We start from the raw sequence: 20,220 nt of genomic DNA, 5'->3' as shown, positions 1-20,220 counted from the left end.
GGTATAAATATCACCCCCAATTTGGCCTAGTGCAACCACATCTATGCTAGTAAGCGCACCAAAGCCTCTGCTGTCTCAGAAGGTCAAGGATATTCAGCATGTTGCACTGACTACTGTCCATTTATACACATGCACTTCAGCTTGGGTACGGCAACTGCTCTGCCCAAGACCACATCCAGGAAGACTTGAAGTCTAGTCAAGAATGTCTGCCATCCTGGCTATTCCTTTTCTTTTATCTTCTGGGAGAAGACATGGGAGTTTCACATCCCAGGCATCTAGACACAAGAACAGCTTCTCCACCACTGCACTACTGTTATTCCCCTGTCCCACTTAGGAAACCTCAACAGAAACCTCTGGAGACTTTGCACCCCACCCAAGGTTTCCGTGCGATTCCCGGAGGTTGCAGGTGGTTGCAGGTAGTGGAAGCAGGTAGGGAGACTGACAAAAACCTCAGGGAACCTCCAGGAACCACACGGAAACCTTGGATGGGGCTCAAAGGCTCCAGAGGTTTCCATTCAGGTTTCCTAAGTGGGACAGGGGCATTAGCATCCTGAGCCAAATCACTGCTTTCAGACCCACTTTCAGGTGGTCCTGCCACCTACTGGTACCTGTACCTTAATCTTGCACCATTCTACTGCTTTGCACTCATCATTTATTGTTTATGATTGAATGTATTATTAATGTATCGTTATTATTGTATGTATCCCGTTTACTCTGTGAGCTTTATGCAAATTATAAATTTAATTGCAAACTAACTCGAATTTTGGCAGATTAATTTCCTTCCTGGAATAAATAAAGTTCTATCGTGTCATATTTGAATCAAACATGCCGTTTATTTCTGTTCAAGAAGGAACTGCAGATGCTAGAAAATCGAAGGTAGACAAAAATGCTGGAGAAACTCAGCGGGTGCAGCAGCATCTATGGAGCGATGGAAATAATATAGGCAACGTTTCGGGCAGAAACCCTTCTTCAGACTGATGTAGGGTGGGTGGGGGGGAAGGAGGAGGAGGAGGAGCCATAGGGCTGAGGGAGAACTGAGAAGGGGAGGAGAGAGTGAGGGATACCTGAAATTGGAGAAGTCAATGTTCATACCGCTGGGATATAAACTACTTATTTCTGATTAGCAAAGTGCTCCAGTATGATATTGTAGAGTACTTGCAGTGTTAAACACAAGCTGATCGATTCAAAAATAGCCCGAGTGCTTTATCTCACCGTTGTGGGAAATACAGGTGTCAGAGGTTATGGGGAGAAGGCAGGAGAATGGGGTCAGGAGGGAGAGATAGATCAGCCATGCTTGAATGGCGGAGTAGACTTGATGGGCCGAGTGGCCTAATTCTGCTCCTATTACATGATTTATGATGAACATTAATTTGTTATTGCGGGTGGAGGTTTCAACCGGGTCTGTTCCTGCGACGCGTCCCAGTCGAAAACGTCTGCGGTAGCGCCCAGACCTGCGAACGTTCAGTCTCTTGACGGGTCAGGGTTAAATTGTCCGAGTCCCATTCTGGGTGTGGAGAGCTCTCTGTGCCCTGTCTGGGCAGAGGGCAGCACGGGGATATCGGTGGAGTTGGGCACCAGCCGTAGGGTAGGCACCCCTTCACGGGGGGTACTCGGCCCTACTCTCCCTGCCCCGGTGTTGGCCGCGGCCACGTTGCAGGAGCAGCGCTGTGGAGGCGGCGTCAACGGGGCGCGCCCAGCATTAGAGAGAGACACACACACACACACAGACGGACTGCAGATGGGTCGAGCACTTAGTGCTGGAGTAACTCAGCGGGCCAGGCAGCATCTCTGGAGGACACGGATAGGTGACATTTCCGATCGGGCGTCCGGAAAAAAAAAATGGATCACGTCCCGAAACGTCGCTCGCTGAGTTACTCCAGCACTTTGCGTTCTATAGACACAGTGGGACAGGCAGAACCTCACAAAATGCTGGAGTGACTGCCCCGCTGAGTTACTCCATCATTTTGTGTCTTAATTCGGTTGAAACCAGCATCTGTAGTTCCTTCCTACACTTTGTGTTCGATGTTCATTACAGATGTTAATTTCAGCCAGGGCGGAGGAGCTGGGTGGAGAGAGGGGGGTTATATAAACAGACAAGGCAGCTTGCACCAAAGCCACAGAGAGGCGGCCATCAGGAACGGCTAGTCAGGATCGAACAGTGCAGCAAGTCCCTCCTCAAACTCGCTGTGGGATCAGATATCAATGCCATATAATTCATTTTATCCTCGACTTCCGCCACACCCTTGCGGAAGCCGGGCAGGCTGCCCATTGCTTTGTGTGTGTGATTCACTACAACGTTCGTAATGCAGCAGTTCCTGTCCGAATCACAAGACCAAAGATCTAAGATCTTTGCACAAGACTACAGCTGCCCGAGGACATTTCATCGCCAGAGGTTCACATGTGCATGACTTCGAAATTCCATAAGACTATGGAACTATGAAGACGCAGTTCCTCACAGTTCATGAAAGTTCCTGGGGGCCATCCCCGTGCTGCCCTCTGCCCAGAAATATTTTTTCCTGTTTATATTATTCATGACTTAATAGTATATATGGTATATAATTTGTGTATTTGAAAAATAAGAAGAACTCCATTACCTCCCAAAAATAGCCAAATCCTGGTCGCTAACCATTTAACTCCCCCAACCCCCATTCACCTCACTGATCTTTCTGTCCTGGGCCTCCACCATTCCCAGAGTGATGCCACATGCAAACTGGAGGTACAGCACCTCATATTCTGCTTGGTTAGCTTACAACCCAACAGTATCAATGTTGAATTCTCCAATTTTAGGCAATTTCAAACTGCCACCCCTCCTCTTTTCTCCCTACACCACCCCCTGAAATCAAGTGGGGGGGGGGGGGGGGGGGGGGAGGAGAGTCATAATTTCACACGATGAGAAATAATGTGAGCCAATCCTCACTCCACGCTTAATTACGGTTGCATGGTTCAAGACAACTTTCATGCATACAAACTCCAGTCTCTCCTCACTAAACAAGGAAACTACTGGTTGTTTAAGAAGGAACTGCAGGTGCTGGAAAATCAAAGGTAGACAAAAGTGCTGGAGAAACTCAGTGGGTGCAGCAGCATCTATGGAGCGAAGGAAATAGGCAACGTTTCGGGCCGAACCCCTTCTTCAGACTGATGAAACTACTGGGTCTTCCTGGGGGCCATCTAAACTCTGGAGACAGATCCCCAGCTTTTTAGTTTAGTTTTAGAGATACAGCATGGAAACAAGCTCTTTGTCCCACCGAGTCTGCGCCGACCAATGATCCCCCGATACACCAGGGACAATATACAATTTTACCGATCCAATTAACCTATAAAACCAGAATGCCTTTGGAGTGTGGGAGGAAACCGAAGCACCCAAAGTAAAACCACGTGGAGAATGTGCAAACTCCGTTTGGACAGCGACCATAGTCAGGATTGAACCCCGGTCTAAGGCAGCAACTCTATCGCTGCGCCAGCTTGCTTAACCTTCTCAGCACATCGTTGTTACAAGATCCCAGGGGACAAATAATCCAACTCATTAAGGACGGAAGCAGACGGACTACTTGCAACAACTGGAGCTTTGCTGAAATTCCTTCCAATATTTGATTCCCCCCCCCCCCAAAATCAATTCAGGTATTGAGCCTGTACACATAGAAACATAGAAAATAGGTGCAGGAGTAGGCCATTTGGCCCTTCGAGCCTGCATCGCCATTCAATATGATCATGGCTGGTCATCCAACTCAGTATCCTGTACCTGCCTTCTCTCCATACCCCCTGATCCCTTTAGCCACAAGGGCCACATCTAACTCCCTCTTAAATATAGCCAATGGACTGGCCTCAACTACCTTCACAAAACACTTCACATCATGTCTCTAGCTTGACAGATGTTAGTATCTGATCTTGGTACATCATCATTCACAAGTCTACCCTTTCTTACTCTAATGCTCTTGTAGCTTGAGATTTGTTTTATACATTCAATTTACTTTTGAAAGTTACTCGTCTGCCTACAGTTCTGGTGTACACAGTCTGGATCAGATCGTTGCTGTTTTCAATGAGCCCACATACTCTATAAGTACATTCAAATAAGCTTATTTGTAGATGATTTAAGAATTGTTTGATCACCATTCTGCTACAGCAGAAACCATTTCTCCATATTTACTCAATCACGTCTCTCTTCCCACGCAAGGAATATCAGAGGTTGTACAGTTAAATGGCAGACTCCAGACAATTCACAGGCTACAAATCCAGAGGTTCAGCTTTGTGTTTTAAATGTTTTGGAAAATAAAAGATCGTTTTTGATATCCGATTTAAATCTCATTGTCCACAAACATTTCCACCCAAAGTTCGAACAAAGATAATACAGCAATAGACTTCCTCCTCCACACTTTATAGAACAAAACCAAGTATTTTTATCTGCTTGAATTTGTGGAAACATTAAATTTTCTTTTAAGACATTTGCTAAAATATAACAATTCCATGCGTGGCTTGACCCACTGAGCATTTCCCATTTCTGTTTCAGACCTGTGGCATTTATTTAATTAGCTCCGAGTTGCTATGCAAACATCTGAAACAAGAGAAAATCCATGGTGTGGGCAGAGTGCGGAGACAATGAATGCATTCTTGATCTTATCCCAGTTCATCTGACTGCACACTACTGCCAGCATACTGATTGCAAAGACAGAAACAGTTAGGCATGTGATTTACCCCTGCCCCAAAAAACCCTAACAACTTAGTACCACAACTCAAATTACTTTCAATGAACCATCACTTTTTCCATTGTTGGCTTATTCAACAATGGGGGGGAAATATCCATAGCAATTTGATAGTGGAATGTTTTTGGGGGTGTCCCAATGGCAAGTTTCTCATGACCTTCTTCCCATCGCTAAAGGTTTCTTTATACAAAGCTCTGTTCATATTCCCCCCCCCCCCTTTCATCAACAAACAGACCACTCAGTTTTTCACTACTAGGAAAAAGAGTAGGGAGACAAAAATAATTTGGCAGCAAGTGGGCGGGGGTGAAAGAAATTAAGAAAAATGATTATTGGTCAAGGGTCAACTGAGGGAGTGCATGCCACTTTAGTTACGACAAGGTGTAATTTAGGAGAAACAAACAGAAATACGCAGCCTTCTTTTATTCAAACAAACAATTAAGAACGTACACACTATGCCAAAATACACTATGCCAGAATAATTACTATCCTTGAAAGGAATGTAGTCATATACTTAGTAACACTGCCATCAAGAAAGTTTTCCGTAAATTGCAACATTTTCTAAAGAAGTTGGTTTACAACTTTAATTCACTGGCATGAGAGTAATGACAAGCAGCACCTACCACGCAAATGAAAATAAATTGTTGCCTTTAATGGTTAATATAGCTATATTTGTTGCAATCTTTCATTGTAAACTTTTTCTGGGATCTAGGTGGAGTAATTGAACGTAGTAAAATACCAATGTGTAGAGAACCACTACGCCTACCAACAGCTGGTGAATCATTGCACACTAGCACCACACAATTTCTTACAACTCAATATTCTGATTCCACTTACCCCGCCTTTGGCTGCCATGGTTCAGTAAGAAAATCTGTTTTAAAACAGAAAAAAAAGAGATCATTTATTGTAGCTTCTCCACATCTCCTGAAATATTTCAACAACACATTAATAACACGACAAGGGCAAATAAGAATTAAATGATACCTCTGACAAATCTACTGCAAAGACAAATGTTCCCAGTATGTGGCTGTCTGAAACTCGAGAAACAAGGCCTGCCTTTTCTCTAAGGAAAGACTCTGGCGGCAGCTTAGGGATTGGTAGAGAGATTGGAAGCATATTTAAATAATTTAGTCATAGAAAAGAGTAGGCCTATAAGAAGCAACCAGTCCGAAAACCTCTGTGGGTGCAGCAAAAACCAGCACTGAACTCTCTCTGCTGTAATTGTCAGACAATTCAGGGTACTGAAGGTGAACCGTTTCCCCAGCAATGCCCATCATCACTAATACGAAGGCTAGAATCCCCAAACTGTGCCAAATCAGAAACGTTTACAGCAGAGAGAGGAAGAGGAAATGTTTATCCTTGTTTTGATTAAAAGCTCACCGATCTCACAATATGTTTATCAAGAGTCAAGAGCGTTTTATTGTCGTTTGTCCCAGATAGATCAATGACATTCTTACTTGCAGCAGCACAACAGGATATGTAAACATAGTACACGGTAAACATTACAATAAATGAGAAAAAAAAGTTCAGTGTGTGTATATATACATAAACAAGTACATAAACTCACACACACACACGCGCATATATATATATACATATATATACATATGCACACACACATAGAAAATAGGTGCAGGAGTAGGCCATTCGGCCCTTCGAGACTGCACCGCCATTCAATATGATCATGGCTGATCATCCAACTCAGTATCCTGTACCTGCCTTCTCTCCATACCCCCTGATCCCTTTAGCCACAAGGGCCACATCTAACTCCCTCTTAAATATAGCCAATGAACTGGCCTCAACTACCTTCTGTGACAGAGAATTCCAGAGATTCACCACTCTCTGTGTGAAAAATGTTTTCCTCATCTCGATCCTATTTTACATATACACGTAAAAACAATAATAGTGATAGAACAAACAGTAACAGTGCAAAAAGCCAAACCTAATGCCTCCAAATCCATGCAGTTCAGAGCTTATTTGGAGGTTGTAGTGTTTAATAGTCTTAGCTGTAAGGAAGAAGCTGTTCCTGAACCTGGACGCTACAGTTTTCAGGCTCCTGTTCCTTCTTCCTGATGTCAGGGGTGAAATGAGTGTGTGGTGGGTATCTGATGATGCTGGCTGTCTTTTTGAGGCAGCGACTCCTATAAATCACTTTGATGGTGGAGAGGCCAGAACCCGTGATGGACTGGGCAGTGTTCACTTGAAATACATGGGGTCGAGGAAAGAGCGTTCACGTTGCGGCCTTGTTTCCACCAATCTTTCCACCACATGGCTGAGGAGGCCGACATTGGGTATTTTAAAGCAGAGATTGATAGGTTCTTAGATGGACAGAAAATGCTAAAGTAACTCGGCGGGTCAGGCAGGATCCATGGATAAAAATAATACGTGACCTTTTGGGTAGGAATCCTTCTTCAGACCAAAAACGTCACCTATTCTTTTCCTCCAGAGATGCTGCTTGACTTCAGCACTTTGTGTCAATCTCTGAAAGAAGGGTTTCGGCCCGAAACTAGCATGTATCTACATCTCCTCGACTTAAAGTTGCGATCACTCTGAAGGATCTCAATTCAAAACTCCACCTCTCCATGTTCTCCAGAGATGCTGCCTGGCCTGCTGAGTTACTCCCTCGCTTAGTGCCATTATATTAGAACTGAGAAGGAGGGAAAAGATGCATGGTAAGGTAAGGTGAGTGGTGGTTAATATTGGTTGCGGGTGAGATTAACAGAGAGCAGAAGGCCATTGCATTTTGAGAATGGGAACAAGGTGAATGGAGATGATGTGTTGAAATTGAAGCTGAGAGTTCACGCAGTGGGAGAAGGGGGAAGCAAGGCCATGACAACACCACATTCAGAAAACATTGACTGTACATGGGTGGGTTAGAGAAAATAGAAGTAGAATAAGGTGAAGATAGACACAAAATGCTGGAGTAACTCAGCGGGACTGGCAGCATCTCTGGAGAGAAGGAATGGGTGACGTTTCGGGTCAAGACCCTTCTTCAGACTCAATAATAAGCTGAAATGCTTCAAGGAAGAGAAAGAGCCTAAACAGGAAGGGATAGACCAAGCAAGAGCATCACTATAACCACAGTGTTTTGAGTGGGGTGACAGCATAGGTTTGCCATTCTACAAGAAGATGTCTGATGAAAGAAAAAGAGGAAAGATAGAATAATATCTCCTTGTCTTTCGCCGAAGTTAGACACAAACAACTGGAGTAACTCAGGGGGTTAGACAACAACTCTGGAGAAAAGGAATAGGTGACGTTTCGGGTTGAGACCCTTCTTCAGACAACGTCTGACTATACATCCCTATCTTGTGATCCTGTGGTAAGTGCACGTGAAGAAGATATCTGATGTCCAAAGGTTCATTGTCTTGCTTCATGGCCTTCCAGGTTAAATCACCTGTTAGTGCTCATTATCAAAGGAAGGTTGCTTACTTCTTTGAGGCATTAGAAAATATCCACAATCTGGCATAAACCCTTGTAAGCAAAGATATTATAGTGGAGCAAGATGGGTTACTCTCACGCAAACGTGTAGTACGCTCATGGGCGGATTCATGGGTGATTATAGGACCCATTTTAGCAACCAGCCCCCGCCATCTTGTTCCGCCATCTTGTTCCGTCATCTTGCTCCGCCATCTTGTTCCGCCATCTTGCTTCTGGCCAAAGATCGGATCTTTGTTTCCGCAGCGGGGAGAAGGAGTGTGAGGCCCGGGGAGAGGGAGAGGGAGAGGGAGTGTGGGGCCCGGGGCAGCGGGGAGAGGGAGTGTGGGGCCCGGGGCAGCGGGGAGAGGGAGTGTGGGGCCCGGGGCAGCGGGGAGAGGGAGTGTGGGGCCCGGGGCAGTGGGGAGAGGGAGTGTGGGGCCCGGGGCAGCGGGGAGAGGGAGTGTGGGGCCCGGGGCAGAAGGAGAGGGAGTGTGGGGCCCGGGGCAGAAGGAGAGGGAGTGTGGGGCCCGGGGCAGCGGGAGAGGGAGTGTGGGGCCCGGGGCAGCAGGAGAGGGAGTGTAGGGCCCGGGGCAGCGGGAGAGGGAGTGCGGGGCCCGGGGCAGCGGGAGAGGGAGTGCGGGGCCCGGGGAGAGGGAGTGCGGGGCCCGGGGAGAGGGAGTGCGGGGCCCGGGGCAGCAGTGAGAGGGTGTGTGGGGCAGCGGGGAGAGGGGCATAGGAGGGGGGGGAGACATTGTAGTGTGGGGGCAGGCGAGGGAGTGCCGGGGGAAGGGAGGGGGGGGGGGGGAAATAAGGCCTAGTGTGTGTGAAGTTGCGGGGAGGTTTACAATGTTTCTTATTTAATGTCCCTTGTCTAGTCTGAAATAAAGTTCATCATTGGATCAGAAGAAATATAATTGTGTGTGTTATTTGTGTGTGTTATATGATTATATAACACATTGATATCACATTCATGTATGTGTGTTTATAAACATTTTATTCTTTAACAAGAATTAACAGAATTATGAACTAACAGAATTATGAATCTAACCCTATATCACACACAACAACTTCCCCCGCAATGTCAATTACCCTGCGAGTCGGGTCGGTTCTGGTTACTACAAAATCAACTCAAACACTGCTTGTGAGCCATTTAAAAAGAAATGATTTAAAAAACATTAAAAAAGACAATTACCAGAGTCAAATTTTATTCTTGACAAGACGTATGAACTGACAGAATTATGAATCTAACCCTATATCACACACACAAACTGTTGCCCCGCAACATTGATTACACGAGTCGGGTCGGGTCAGGTAGGCTCCGGTTACTAAAATGGGCGGGGAAAAATGCCCAGGATCCCCTCCGTAGCGTACTACACGTCAGCCCATTGTATTTCGCAGGGCTGACGCTCTGCTCTAAGATCTTTGCTTGTAAGGGCCTGATGAATTGACAATCTTTCCAATGCACAGGTGAAACATCCCGGATTGAATAAAACTGTGCAAACTGCAAATAAATGATGCAATATCTTGTTCAAAGCCGGTTCTTCGAGTTGGAAAAATCAGCAACACCTCAAGATTTTTTAAACAGGTGTTTCAAAGTTTGATCACAACATTGAATATCCCTAAAGCAGAGGCTTAGTATAGTAGGTGGGTCTAAAAAAAGACTGCTCCATAATAGCCACAAACAGATAGACACTTAATTATAGTTTCAAAGCACACTTGGTAAACGTCCCGAGGCTCACTGACATGTAGTTTGGTTACTTTACCACGCAGGATTGTTTGTTAGTGACTGTCAGTTGCCAAACAATAGTTTGGAAATTAATAAAATTATTGGCAAATTACTTTGGTCCGAATTTGTACACAAATATTACAAGCAAGCCTTTTGCTACCTAACTTTACATAACACTTTTGATTATAGCAACACAATCCAGTTTTCAGTAACTTTGAAACTGCTTCACTCATATTCATAAAATAGACACAAAAAGCTGGAGTAACTCCGCAGATCAGACAGTAACTCTGGAGAATAGGTGACGCTTCAGGTCGAGACCCTTTTTCAGACTGAGATCCTTCCTACTCACTCATGTTCATTGTCCTTAGGGCCTCACAGTGGTGCAGCTGCCTTAAGCCCCTGTCCCACTTTCACGACCTAATTGGCGATCTTTGCGCTTGACTCATACTCGCAGCATGGTCGCCACGAGGTCGTAGGAGGTCTTCATAACTCTTCCTCATGCTCGTGAGTGGTCTCCGCGTACTCGTGGCCTCAAATAGGTGGTGGCGTTTTTTCCAGCTTGACAAAAAATGTTAACAAGTTAAAAAAAATTCGGCATGGAAAAAATTGACACTTTTTACTCGTAGGTATGTCGTAGGTAGGTTGTAGTAGGTCGTGATGGTAGTAGTAAGTAGTTGTAGGTAGTTGTAGGTCATTAACTGGCCCGAGAAAAAAATGGAATCATGACATCATTTTATCATGTGATCATTTTCCATTCATAGCTAGTCGTAGTTGGTCTTAGGTGTGGAAGACTGAGGTCGAGGGGGTCGAAGGAGGTCGTAGACATAGTCGAAGGAGGTCGTAAGAGTCGTAGGAGGTCTTTTACTTTGGCGAGTCAACACGACCTTGACATTTTTTTCAACTCGTCTAGGGTCTTCTAAACTCGTGGATTGGGTCGTCCAAGTGGGACAGGCCAGAGGCATGATTCAATCCTGGCCTCAGGTCCTGTCTGTGTGAAATTTGCTTGTTCTCCCTGTGACCGCATGTGTTTCCTCTGGGTGCTCTAGTTTCCACCCATGTCCCAAGGACATGCAGGTCACTAGGGTTAATTACTTTGTAAAATTGTCCCTGATGTGTAGGGATTGGATAATGTGTAGTTCTGTGAAAGTGGGATAACATAACTAGTGTTAATGAATGATCATTGACTCAGTGGGCCTATAGACTTGTTTCCATGCTGTATCTCTGAAACTGTTCATCCACTCTGATATAATTGCACTCTAGAGTGAAACCTATGACCTGAAAGTGGTGCACTTAATGTATTATGGAGTGACCTTGCTAACTTCCTTGTGACTTGAGCCAAGGAGAGGGAATGCAGTCCAGTAAACTGAAGAGAAATTACAGTCCAGGTCTTACTTTTCACAGAAGACTAACGTAATGTTTGATTCTCTGCCAAAATACATAAAGTATCTGTTTCTTCATCATGGAATAACGAGAGGCGAGGGTTTATCAGGGTTTCTCCCATTCTGCTTCACTTCAACGGAAGATTGGAAGAATCTCCTTTTACAGGAGTACATGTGTTTTCTGTCAAAGTGGGGGAATTCCTGAGGAACTTCATCATTTTTAACCAAATGTACATAAAAGAAAAACTATTCGTAGTCTAAATTTAGTTTTAAAATATTCTGTAAAATGTAGCATTTATGACAATAAAAACTATTTGAATTTACAATGTCCTTTTAATGTTTATTTTTCCAAAAGCTTAATCAAACAAGCAGTAATGCTAAGGTCTACAGGAAAATACAGGAGGGAATGACCAACAACTTCCCCAGTGATGAGTTTGAATATAGTAACTGTTGATGCAGTCGTGAAAATCAGGTGATCAGAAATGGAGGAGTGGAAATTTCTCCAGGCCTCGGAAGTTGTGAAACAATGAACAATGATCGTGAGTCTGAAGAAGGGTCTCGTCCCGAAACGCCACCTATTCCTTTTCTCCAGAGATGCTGTTTGACCCGTTGAGTTACTCCAGCTTTTTGCGCCGATTTTACATTTTAGCACATAAGGTTTACTTTTTAGTGGTCTGAGAAACGACTACTGGAGTTTCCAACAGATCTTTATTCGAAAGTTCAAGTTGCAGCACACAGGCTTATCAGACACGTCTGCCCACAACGGTGGTCAGCGCTGAACTAACGCGCGCAAGGGAAAAACAACAGCCCCTCCCGAGTCATGTGACCACGGCTTCCGAAAGCCGGGTTCGATATCTGTGTGCGCTAGCAGGCGCCACGCAGATATTGAACCCGGCGTTCGGAAGCCGCGGTCACGTGACTCGGGAGGGGCTGTTGATTTTCCTACAACTTCCTACATTTTAAATGTTTAAATTCCCATTTTCATTTGAAAGGTTCCCAAGGACCCTTGCTGTATCTAAGTCAAGTCAAGTCAAGAGAGTTTATTGTCATGTGTCCCAGATAGGACAATGAAATTCTTGCATTGCTGCAGCACAACAGGATATTGTTGTCATAAATACAGAACAGATCAGTGTGTCCATATACCATAGAATATATATATACACACATCAATAAACAGATAAAGTGCAACCCATTATGTTTCTTATGAAATGTATGCATTTACCACCTCAGTCATTCTTCCTTGAGTGTTTCTTATATTTGTCCATGACAGAAACATTGTTTTGACCCTTCCAGAATAATACATATTTCCAAAATTGTTCTTGTGTTCAGTGGTTTTTTTTAAATAGCTAATTTAATATTTAAGTCAATCAGCATGGGAAATTGCAAAGGAACATACAACGTTTGATTTTTGTGGCAAGGCTACTAAAATCAATGGTTTCCGTGAGTAAAAAATGATTTTTACAAATCTGTAGCCGAATTAACAGCCTAAATCTTTTTCAAAATTGCTCCTGATGTACAGGTGGAAAATAATACTGAGGGGAAATCCTAAAAGACCGCAGATGCGTAGAAAACAAACTGCTGGAGAAACTCAGTGGGTCAAGCAGCAGCTGCAGAGGAACTGGACAGATGAAGTTTCAGGTAGGGTCCCTTCCCATTAAAGATACTGCATTGAAACAAGCCCTTCAGCCCACCAAGTCCACGCTGACCATTGATCAAGCAGTCACACTAGTGACTTGTTATCCCATTTTTTCACCACTGGCTGCACACTCAAGGCAATTTACTGCAGCCAATTAACCTACAATCCTGCACGCCTTTGGGATGTGGGAGGAAAGTGGAGCACCCGGAGGAAAGCCACACGGTCGCAGGGAGAACATGCAAACTCCACACACACAGCACCCAAGGTCAGAACCGAACCTAGGCCTGCGGCACTGTGAGGCAGCATCAGAGCTGCCTCAGAGGGTGGTGGAGGCAGGTTCTCTGGATGCTTTCAAGAGAGAGCTAGATAGGGCTCTTAAAAATAGCAGTCTGGGAATATGGGGAGAAGGCAGGAACGGGGTACTGATTGGGGATGATCAGCCATGATCACATTGAATGAAGGTGCTGGCTCAAATGGCCGAATGGCCTACTCCTGCATCGATTGTCTATTGTCTATTATCACTGAGCAGCTCCTTGTTTATTTTACAAAAGTGTCAATGAGCATTAAGAAATGTTAAATTCTTAAAGAAGAAATATTGGGTAAGATTAAGATTTAAATCTGATAGTTAATGTCAATGATTCTACGTAAACTTCAATCATAGCCTGGCACAAGGTGAATCATCCCACTGATTTCTAAGGGGATTGGAGGGTTATATTTAGCAAAACAATGGGAAGGTTATGTAAAGGGAGAAGAGGAGGGAAGAGACAGTAACCCTAAGACTTTTGCCTCCATCACAGTGAGGAGGTGCTTGGTGAACTCACTGTGGTGGATGTTAATTTGTGTTTATTGTGTGTTGTTTATTATTACATGTATGGCTGCAGGCAACGACATTTCGTTCAGACCGAAAGGTCTGAATGACAAATAAAGGATTCAATTCAATTCAATTCAATGTATTTACATAGTATTGAGAAAAGTAGACACTGCCTAATCCATCACGGGTACTGACCTCCCACATTGGAAATGATCACCAATGCATCCACAATTTCTAGGGCCACCTCCTTGGGTTGCAGACCATCAGGCCCTGGGGATTTATCTGCCTTCAGTCCCAACAGTTTACCTAACACCATTTTCTGACTAATGTCGATTCCGTTCAGTTCCTCCCTCCCACTAGATCCTCAGTCACCTAGTATTTCTGGGAGATAGTCTGTGTCTTCCTTAGTGAAGACAGAACCAAAGTACTCATTTAACTGTTCTGGCATTTCTTTGTTTCCCATTATAAATTCACCTGTCCCTGATTGTAAGGGACCTACATATGTCTTCACTAATCTTTTCCTTTGCACATATCGAAAGATTTGTTGCTCCAGCATGTTGTGTCTATCTTAGGTCATAAACAGATTGGGTTGATAAATAGCCCTCCAGAAAGCATGCCGTCCTGACCTGCAAATATATCACCCTTCATTTATTGTTGCTGGGTTAACATCTTGCAGCTCCGAAGGCAGTGGCATTTTAAAGTACTGTCTCCCCACCTTCTCACACCGTCCGCAGGAGCCACTCCCTCTCTCTTTCTCTTACGCTCTCACTCTCTGTGAATCCCTGGTCCACTCATCCCTTCTCATTTGCCCATCGCTGACCTCTGCCACTTGTTCTTACACCTCATCCTTCACCACATCCCAGGAACCTACACAACTCTTCCAGGAGAGGCACAGATTCACATGTATCTGAAGTTCTCCTACATTATATCTTGTTCCCTTTATAACCCCCTCCCCCCCCCCTCTTCTTCAGCACCTCTGTCATCCATTTTTCTTTCAAGTCAAGTCAAGTTTATTCGTCACATACACATACGAGATGTGCAGTGAAATGAAACGTGGCAATGCTCGCGGACTTTGTGAAAAAAGACAAACAAACAAACAACCAAACAAACTACAAACAGAATGGAATAGAATCACATATTCTTTTACATATTAAATATTGTGGGCGGAAGGAAAAAGGGAAAAAAACAGCAATTAAAAAAAAAAAAGCAGTAGAATGGTCCAGTAAAAGTTAGTCCCTGGTGAGATAGGAGTTTACAGTCCTCATGGCCTCTGGGAAGAAACTCCTTCTCAACCTCTCCGTTCTCACTGCATGGCAACGGAGGCGTTTGCCTGACCGTAGCAGCTGGAACAGTCCGTTGCTGGGGTGGAAGGGGTCTCCCATGATTTTACTGGCTCTGGAGTTACACCTCCTGATGTATAGTTCCTGCAGGGGGGAGAGTGAAGTTCCCATAGTGCGTTCAGCCAAACGCACTACTCTCTGCAGAGCCTTCTTGTCCTGGGCAGAGCACCAGATGGTAATATTTCCGGACAAGATGCTTTCCTCAGCCGCTGTGTAGAAGCACTGGAGGATCCTCGGAGTCCCTCCCCTTCCTGGTTCCAATCGCCTACGACCCCCACATTTCACCCATCTGACCCAACCAGCCCCATGTAGTTCTGGTTCCATCTGCCCACCTCTCCCCTATTAGTTTCCATTATCCCCTTTCTTACTTATTAGATTCCAGCGCTTGCAGCCTTTCTATTCCTGTTAATCACTTTTTCACAGCCGTCTCAACCTCCACCCTCCACCCCCTTCATCTACCCTTTCCTTTGCTTTTTTTTTTGTCCACCTCCATCTATTATCCACCTGTCTCTACCTCCCTCTCCCCTACCTGGCTCCATCCGCCCATCCCACTTCTCTTTATCCTGGCCATCTCCCATCTCCACCCTCAGGCAACTTTGAGCCCAAATACCGGGAGTTCCTTTCCCAGTATCACATTCCTCTGCTCCTTCCCCGCCCCACACACAGATGCTGCTTGACCCACTGAATTCTTCCAACAGATTGTTTAAGAAGGAACCGCAGATGCTGGAAAATCGAAGGTACACAAAAATGCTGGAGAAACTCAGCAGGTGCAGCAGCATCTATGGAGCGAAGGAAATCCTTCGCTCCATAGATGCTGCTGCACCCGCTGAGTTTCTCCAGCATTTTTGTATACCTTCACCCAACAGATTTATTAGTTGCTCCAGGTTCCAGCATCTGCAATCTCATGTGTCTGCACTGTAAAGCTTCTTCATTCACTATGAAGTACATTTACACTGTAAGGCCACTGCTATCATCTCAGTGAGAGCTAGGAATCGCGAAACTAAAGATGACTAACAATGCCTTATTTTACCTCACCCTCCCTCTTTGTGGGAAGAAAGGAAGTGAAGAAGGCATATTCTCATTTTGTCCTGGTTACTCAGTTGGGATCAAGAATTCCTTGTGAAGGAACACAGCGCTATCCACTTCAAGGACCACAGCGAATCAAGAAAGCAGCTCACTCCCTCCCACCTTCTTAAGGTCAGCCTCGGATGGGCAATTGAAAAAAATAACACAAAGTGTTGGTGTAACCCAGCGGGTGAGGCAGCATCAATGGAGAACAGGGATCTTTAAACCCATTTTCTCTAGAGAATTTACAGCACTTCAACTCCCCCTCCCATTCCCAATCCGACCTCTCTGTCCTAGGTCTCCTCCATTGCCAGAGTGAGCAACACCGGAAATTGGAGGAACAGCACCTCATATTTCCCTTGGGGAGCCTGCATCCTGTGGGCATGAACATCGAATTCTCCCAATTTTGTTAGCCCTTGCTGTCTCCTCCCCTTCCTCAGCCCTCGGGCTGTCTCCTCCCATCCCCCAACCCTCGGGCTCCTCCTCCTCTTTTTTCCTTCCTTCTCCCCGCCACCCCCTATCAGTCTGAAGAAGGGTTTCGGCCCGAAACGTTGCCTATTTCCTTCGCTCCATAGATGCTGCTGCATCCGCTGAGTTTCTCCAGCATTTTTGTGTACCTTCTCTAGAGATACTGCCTGACCAGCTGAGTTACTCCATCACTTCATGTCCTTTTTTTCTTGCAGTTCCTTGTTTCTACATGGGCTAAAAAATACAGTACTGGCTCAGTCATTGAATGAAAAATTGAATCTTCCCTCCTGTAATGTTTAAAGACGTGATTCTTACACCTTACTCTTTCCATTCACATATACAGTAACGCTTATCAAAGCTTCACACAGACTTTTCACTAAACAACAGGAAAGCTGCCTGGCTGAGTCATTTCCCGAATTCTCTGAATTGCCTGAGGAAACATTTGAATTGCAAAATGCTGCAACAATGGCATTCCTTCTCACATACATCTGCAGAGACAGGGTTTTTGCAACCAATCCATTCTGTTGTGAAAGATATGTTTAATTGGATGTCTGTTTTAGAGTCTGACTCAGCTGCGACCCCTCCCTACTGACAGCACAGGGAAATCACTGGAAAAGATGCAGGGAGAAATTAAAATATACACAGAGCATAATACAGTACAGCACAAGAACGAGCCCTTCACCTCACAATGTTTCTGCTGAACACAATGCTAAATCTCATCTGCCTGCGCATATCCCTCTATTCCCTGCACTTCCATGTGCCTATTCAAAAACCTCTTGAGTACCACTATCATATCTGCCTCCCACCAGCACCACTCCTGGCAATGCGTTCCAGCCCCCCCCCCCCCCCCCCATGTAAAAAACTTCCCCCCTCTAACTTTATAGCTAGAGTTGGACATTTCTTCCCTCGGAAAAAGTTCTGACTGTCTACCTTATCTATACCTCGCCTGATTGTATACACTTCTATCGAGTATCCCCTAACCACCAACGTTCCAGAGAAAACAATCCAAGTCTAATCAACTTCTCTCTGTAGATGAAACCCTCTAATTCAGGCAGCATTCGGATAAATCTAATCTGAACTCACGACAAAACTTGTGGATGCACTGTTTTTAGTTCACTGGATCAAGTATGTTTTTGTAAAAGAAACAACATAGCAGCAGCCACTGTTGTCACAGCAGCATCTTTTAATTCCTTCTGACCTGAGAAGCCAAATTCTGGGGCTTTCACGTATTTTGAAAAAAAAAGTAAATACTCTTGAGTTCAGGCACACAGGTGGTTTGCCCTGTCCACCCGCAGACTCCATCATTGGCATATCCTTATTTATAAGACTATCCTCGGTGTTCTTCCTTCATACCTGCAGAAGTATGTAATTCGAAAAAGCACAGGAACTTATCAGCTCCGCTCTGAGGACTTGTTCTTACTAACTGTACCTAAAGTCCGTACTGAACTGGGGAAAAGGGCATTTAGTTATGCTGCTACCTTCGCATGGAACCAGCTGCAGAATGAACTGAAACTTAAGGAGCTGGTTTCTATAAACAGATTTAAATCCCTTCTTAATGATGTTGAAGCGGGCTCTTCTGTCTGTACATGCTTTGTTTGATGATGTTCTGACTGTGACTCTATTTATATGTTCTCTGTTGTTTTTTTTAAATTATTGTCTGTAACTGTGGAACTGTGCTGCTGCCTATCTTGGCCAGGACTCTTGTAAAAGAGATTTTTAATCTCAATGAGACTTATCCTGGTTAAATAAAGGTTAAATAAAATAAAAAATAAAACTATAGGAGAAGGGGCCCTGCGGCTTAGAGTAGTGTAGGATACAGGCCCCTATGGATGCAGGAATAATGCAGGACACAAGGCCTTGTAGATCAATGGGATGGGGGCTCATGAATCTAACGACATGATATGTGTTAAGCGATGACAAAGCCGAGTGAGATGCTCCTATTTCCACTCACGAATCCACCTTCGCTGGCTGGGAAACTGGGGACCGAGATCCACCAGCCCACCTGGAGAGCACCGCGATCTCACAAACAGGCATCAGATCAGGCAGCTGATCATTTTCTGGGGTTTTTCCAAGGAGAGATTTGTGATCTCAAGCTCCAGACAGCGCAGCTGCTGGAGAAAGTAGGGCTGGGATAGGGGTGGGGAAAGACTAATCGCTGATCAGGGAGCTGTCCTCAGTCTAGACATCCAGCAGCAGTGGCAGGCCCACATCTTCATTTCTGTTCGGCCAGCCATGTGGTTTGCATGTCCAACACCAGACTGCTGAAACAGGCATTGTACTGGAGGCAAGGGTACAGTTAAAATGGGATTGATCATCCACAGATGCTGCCTGGCTTGCTAAGTGTTTCCAGGTGTTTCTGCTTTTATTTCATATCTGCAACATCTGCACTGTTTCGTTTTGATTTTTAAACACCAGTGCATGGATACGCTGACTGGCTGAAGAGCGGGTTAACATCTCCTGTACCCAGAAATGGGAAGGGGAAAGAAGTCATGTTAAGATCACACACAGTTTTCAGTTCAACGTCTGGAACCCTTCATTGAAATAGATACTTAAGTTGAGGAGAAAAATACACAGATCGGGAGTTGTCGAAAAAAACACTTGGAAGAAAGATGGAACACCACGAAATTAGGTGGAAGCAGTCAAATATTTTATTTTTGAAAGACAGGCCATGACATTTGACCCACTATTTACCAGAAGCTATTAAATAGTAAATGCAAACACAATATTCAACATGCTGAGCACTAATGACCATCAGGTCAAGAAATACAGACATTTAATTTTACATTTATCCCTTTGTTTAATGTTGACAGATTGCTGTTTCTTTTCTCTTGTACAAGAATGTTTTTTGTTTAGGCTGAATTTTTAATACAAAGATTACAAAGCAGAGAGGTTGGAAAATAACAAATATGTATTGCGTATTTGGACTTTTTGGTAAAATTGACTCGCACATGAAATGTATTGGCAAACTGGTTATAAATATCGGAATCCAACTCTGCATTTAATCTGTTGAAGGACCTGCAAATTACAAACTGTTATCATCACCTTCGTCACACAGAACATAAATAAATTGCGAATGAAACTGTGTGGATAATGCACCATATTCTAAAGTCATGGCCTAATTGTAAAGCAGCCAATCTACTTCATTCATCTTCGTCCTGTCCACAGACTCGCAGCAAGATCTTCCGGTAATCACCTCCCACGTCATCCTATTGGGAAATGAAGCCACAATATTATCACTGAGCCACTATGTGCTGAACCCGTTTAGGTAATTAAAGTGTAAAAACACTAATCAGTATTATTGGGAACCACTTCTAAACCGTGGTTTTCTACTTGTTTTCTTCCTTGTTTTTTGGTTCTGCTTTCCTTGGGGAATAAAATCACCTGGATAAAAAAAGCAGAACCCAAAAACCTAGCAAGTAGATACATTGCTAAACCTGTTTCCTACTACACAGAGCATGGCGACAGTGGTAATTTGCTTGGGAAAATAATACATTATGACATGCCTTTAATTCAATTCAATTCAATTTATTTGTCATTTGAACCTCATTGAGGTTCAAACGAAATGTTGTTTCTGCAGTCATACACACAAGTAAGAACCAAGACACAACACAATTTACACAAACATCCATCACAGCGCATCTCCTCCTCGCTGTGATGGAAGGCAAAGACTTATCTCTCCCCTGC

The 20,220-nt window shown here is 44.4% G+C and overlaps 2 protein-coding genes across 2 annotated transcripts in view; both read right to left on the bottom strand.

Annotated features, from left to right (window-relative positions):
- LOC116966558 (annexin A5-like) overlaps positions 1–5,819 on the bottom strand; it is a 34,351-nt gene extending 28,532 nt beyond the window's left edge. Inside the window, exons 1-2 of the mRNA XM_033012931.1 lie at positions 5,679–5,819; positions 5,532–5,565 (exon numbers count right to left, since the gene is read on the bottom strand). Coding sequence (XP_032868822.1) covers positions 5,532–5,549 — 18 coding nt within the window. The 5' untranslated portion in view covers positions 5,550–5,565; positions 5,679–5,819. The remainder of the gene's footprint in view (positions 1–5,531; positions 5,566–5,678) is intronic.
- Positions 5,820–19,163: 13,344 nt separating this feature from the next.
- LOC116966510 (annexin A4-like) overlaps positions 19,164–20,220 on the bottom strand; it is a 30,753-nt gene continuing 29,696 nt past the window's right edge. Inside the window, exon 12 of the mRNA XM_033012832.1 lies at positions 19,164–19,742. Within this exon, the coding sequence (XP_032868723.1) occupies positions 19,677–19,742 (66 nt within the window). The 3' untranslated portion in view covers positions 19,164–19,676. The remainder of the gene's footprint in view (positions 19,743–20,220) is intronic.

Source organism: Amblyraja radiata, chromosome 37, assembly GCF_010909765.2.
Source record: "Amblyraja radiata isolate CabotCenter1 chromosome 37, sAmbRad1.1.pri, whole genome shotgun sequence".
In the NCBI taxonomy this organism is placed as follows: domain Eukaryota; kingdom Metazoa; phylum Chordata; class Chondrichthyes; order Rajiformes; family Rajidae; genus Amblyraja; species Amblyraja radiata.
Note: the sequence above shows the minus strand (reverse complement) of the source record. Positions and strands in the feature narration are given on the sequence as shown.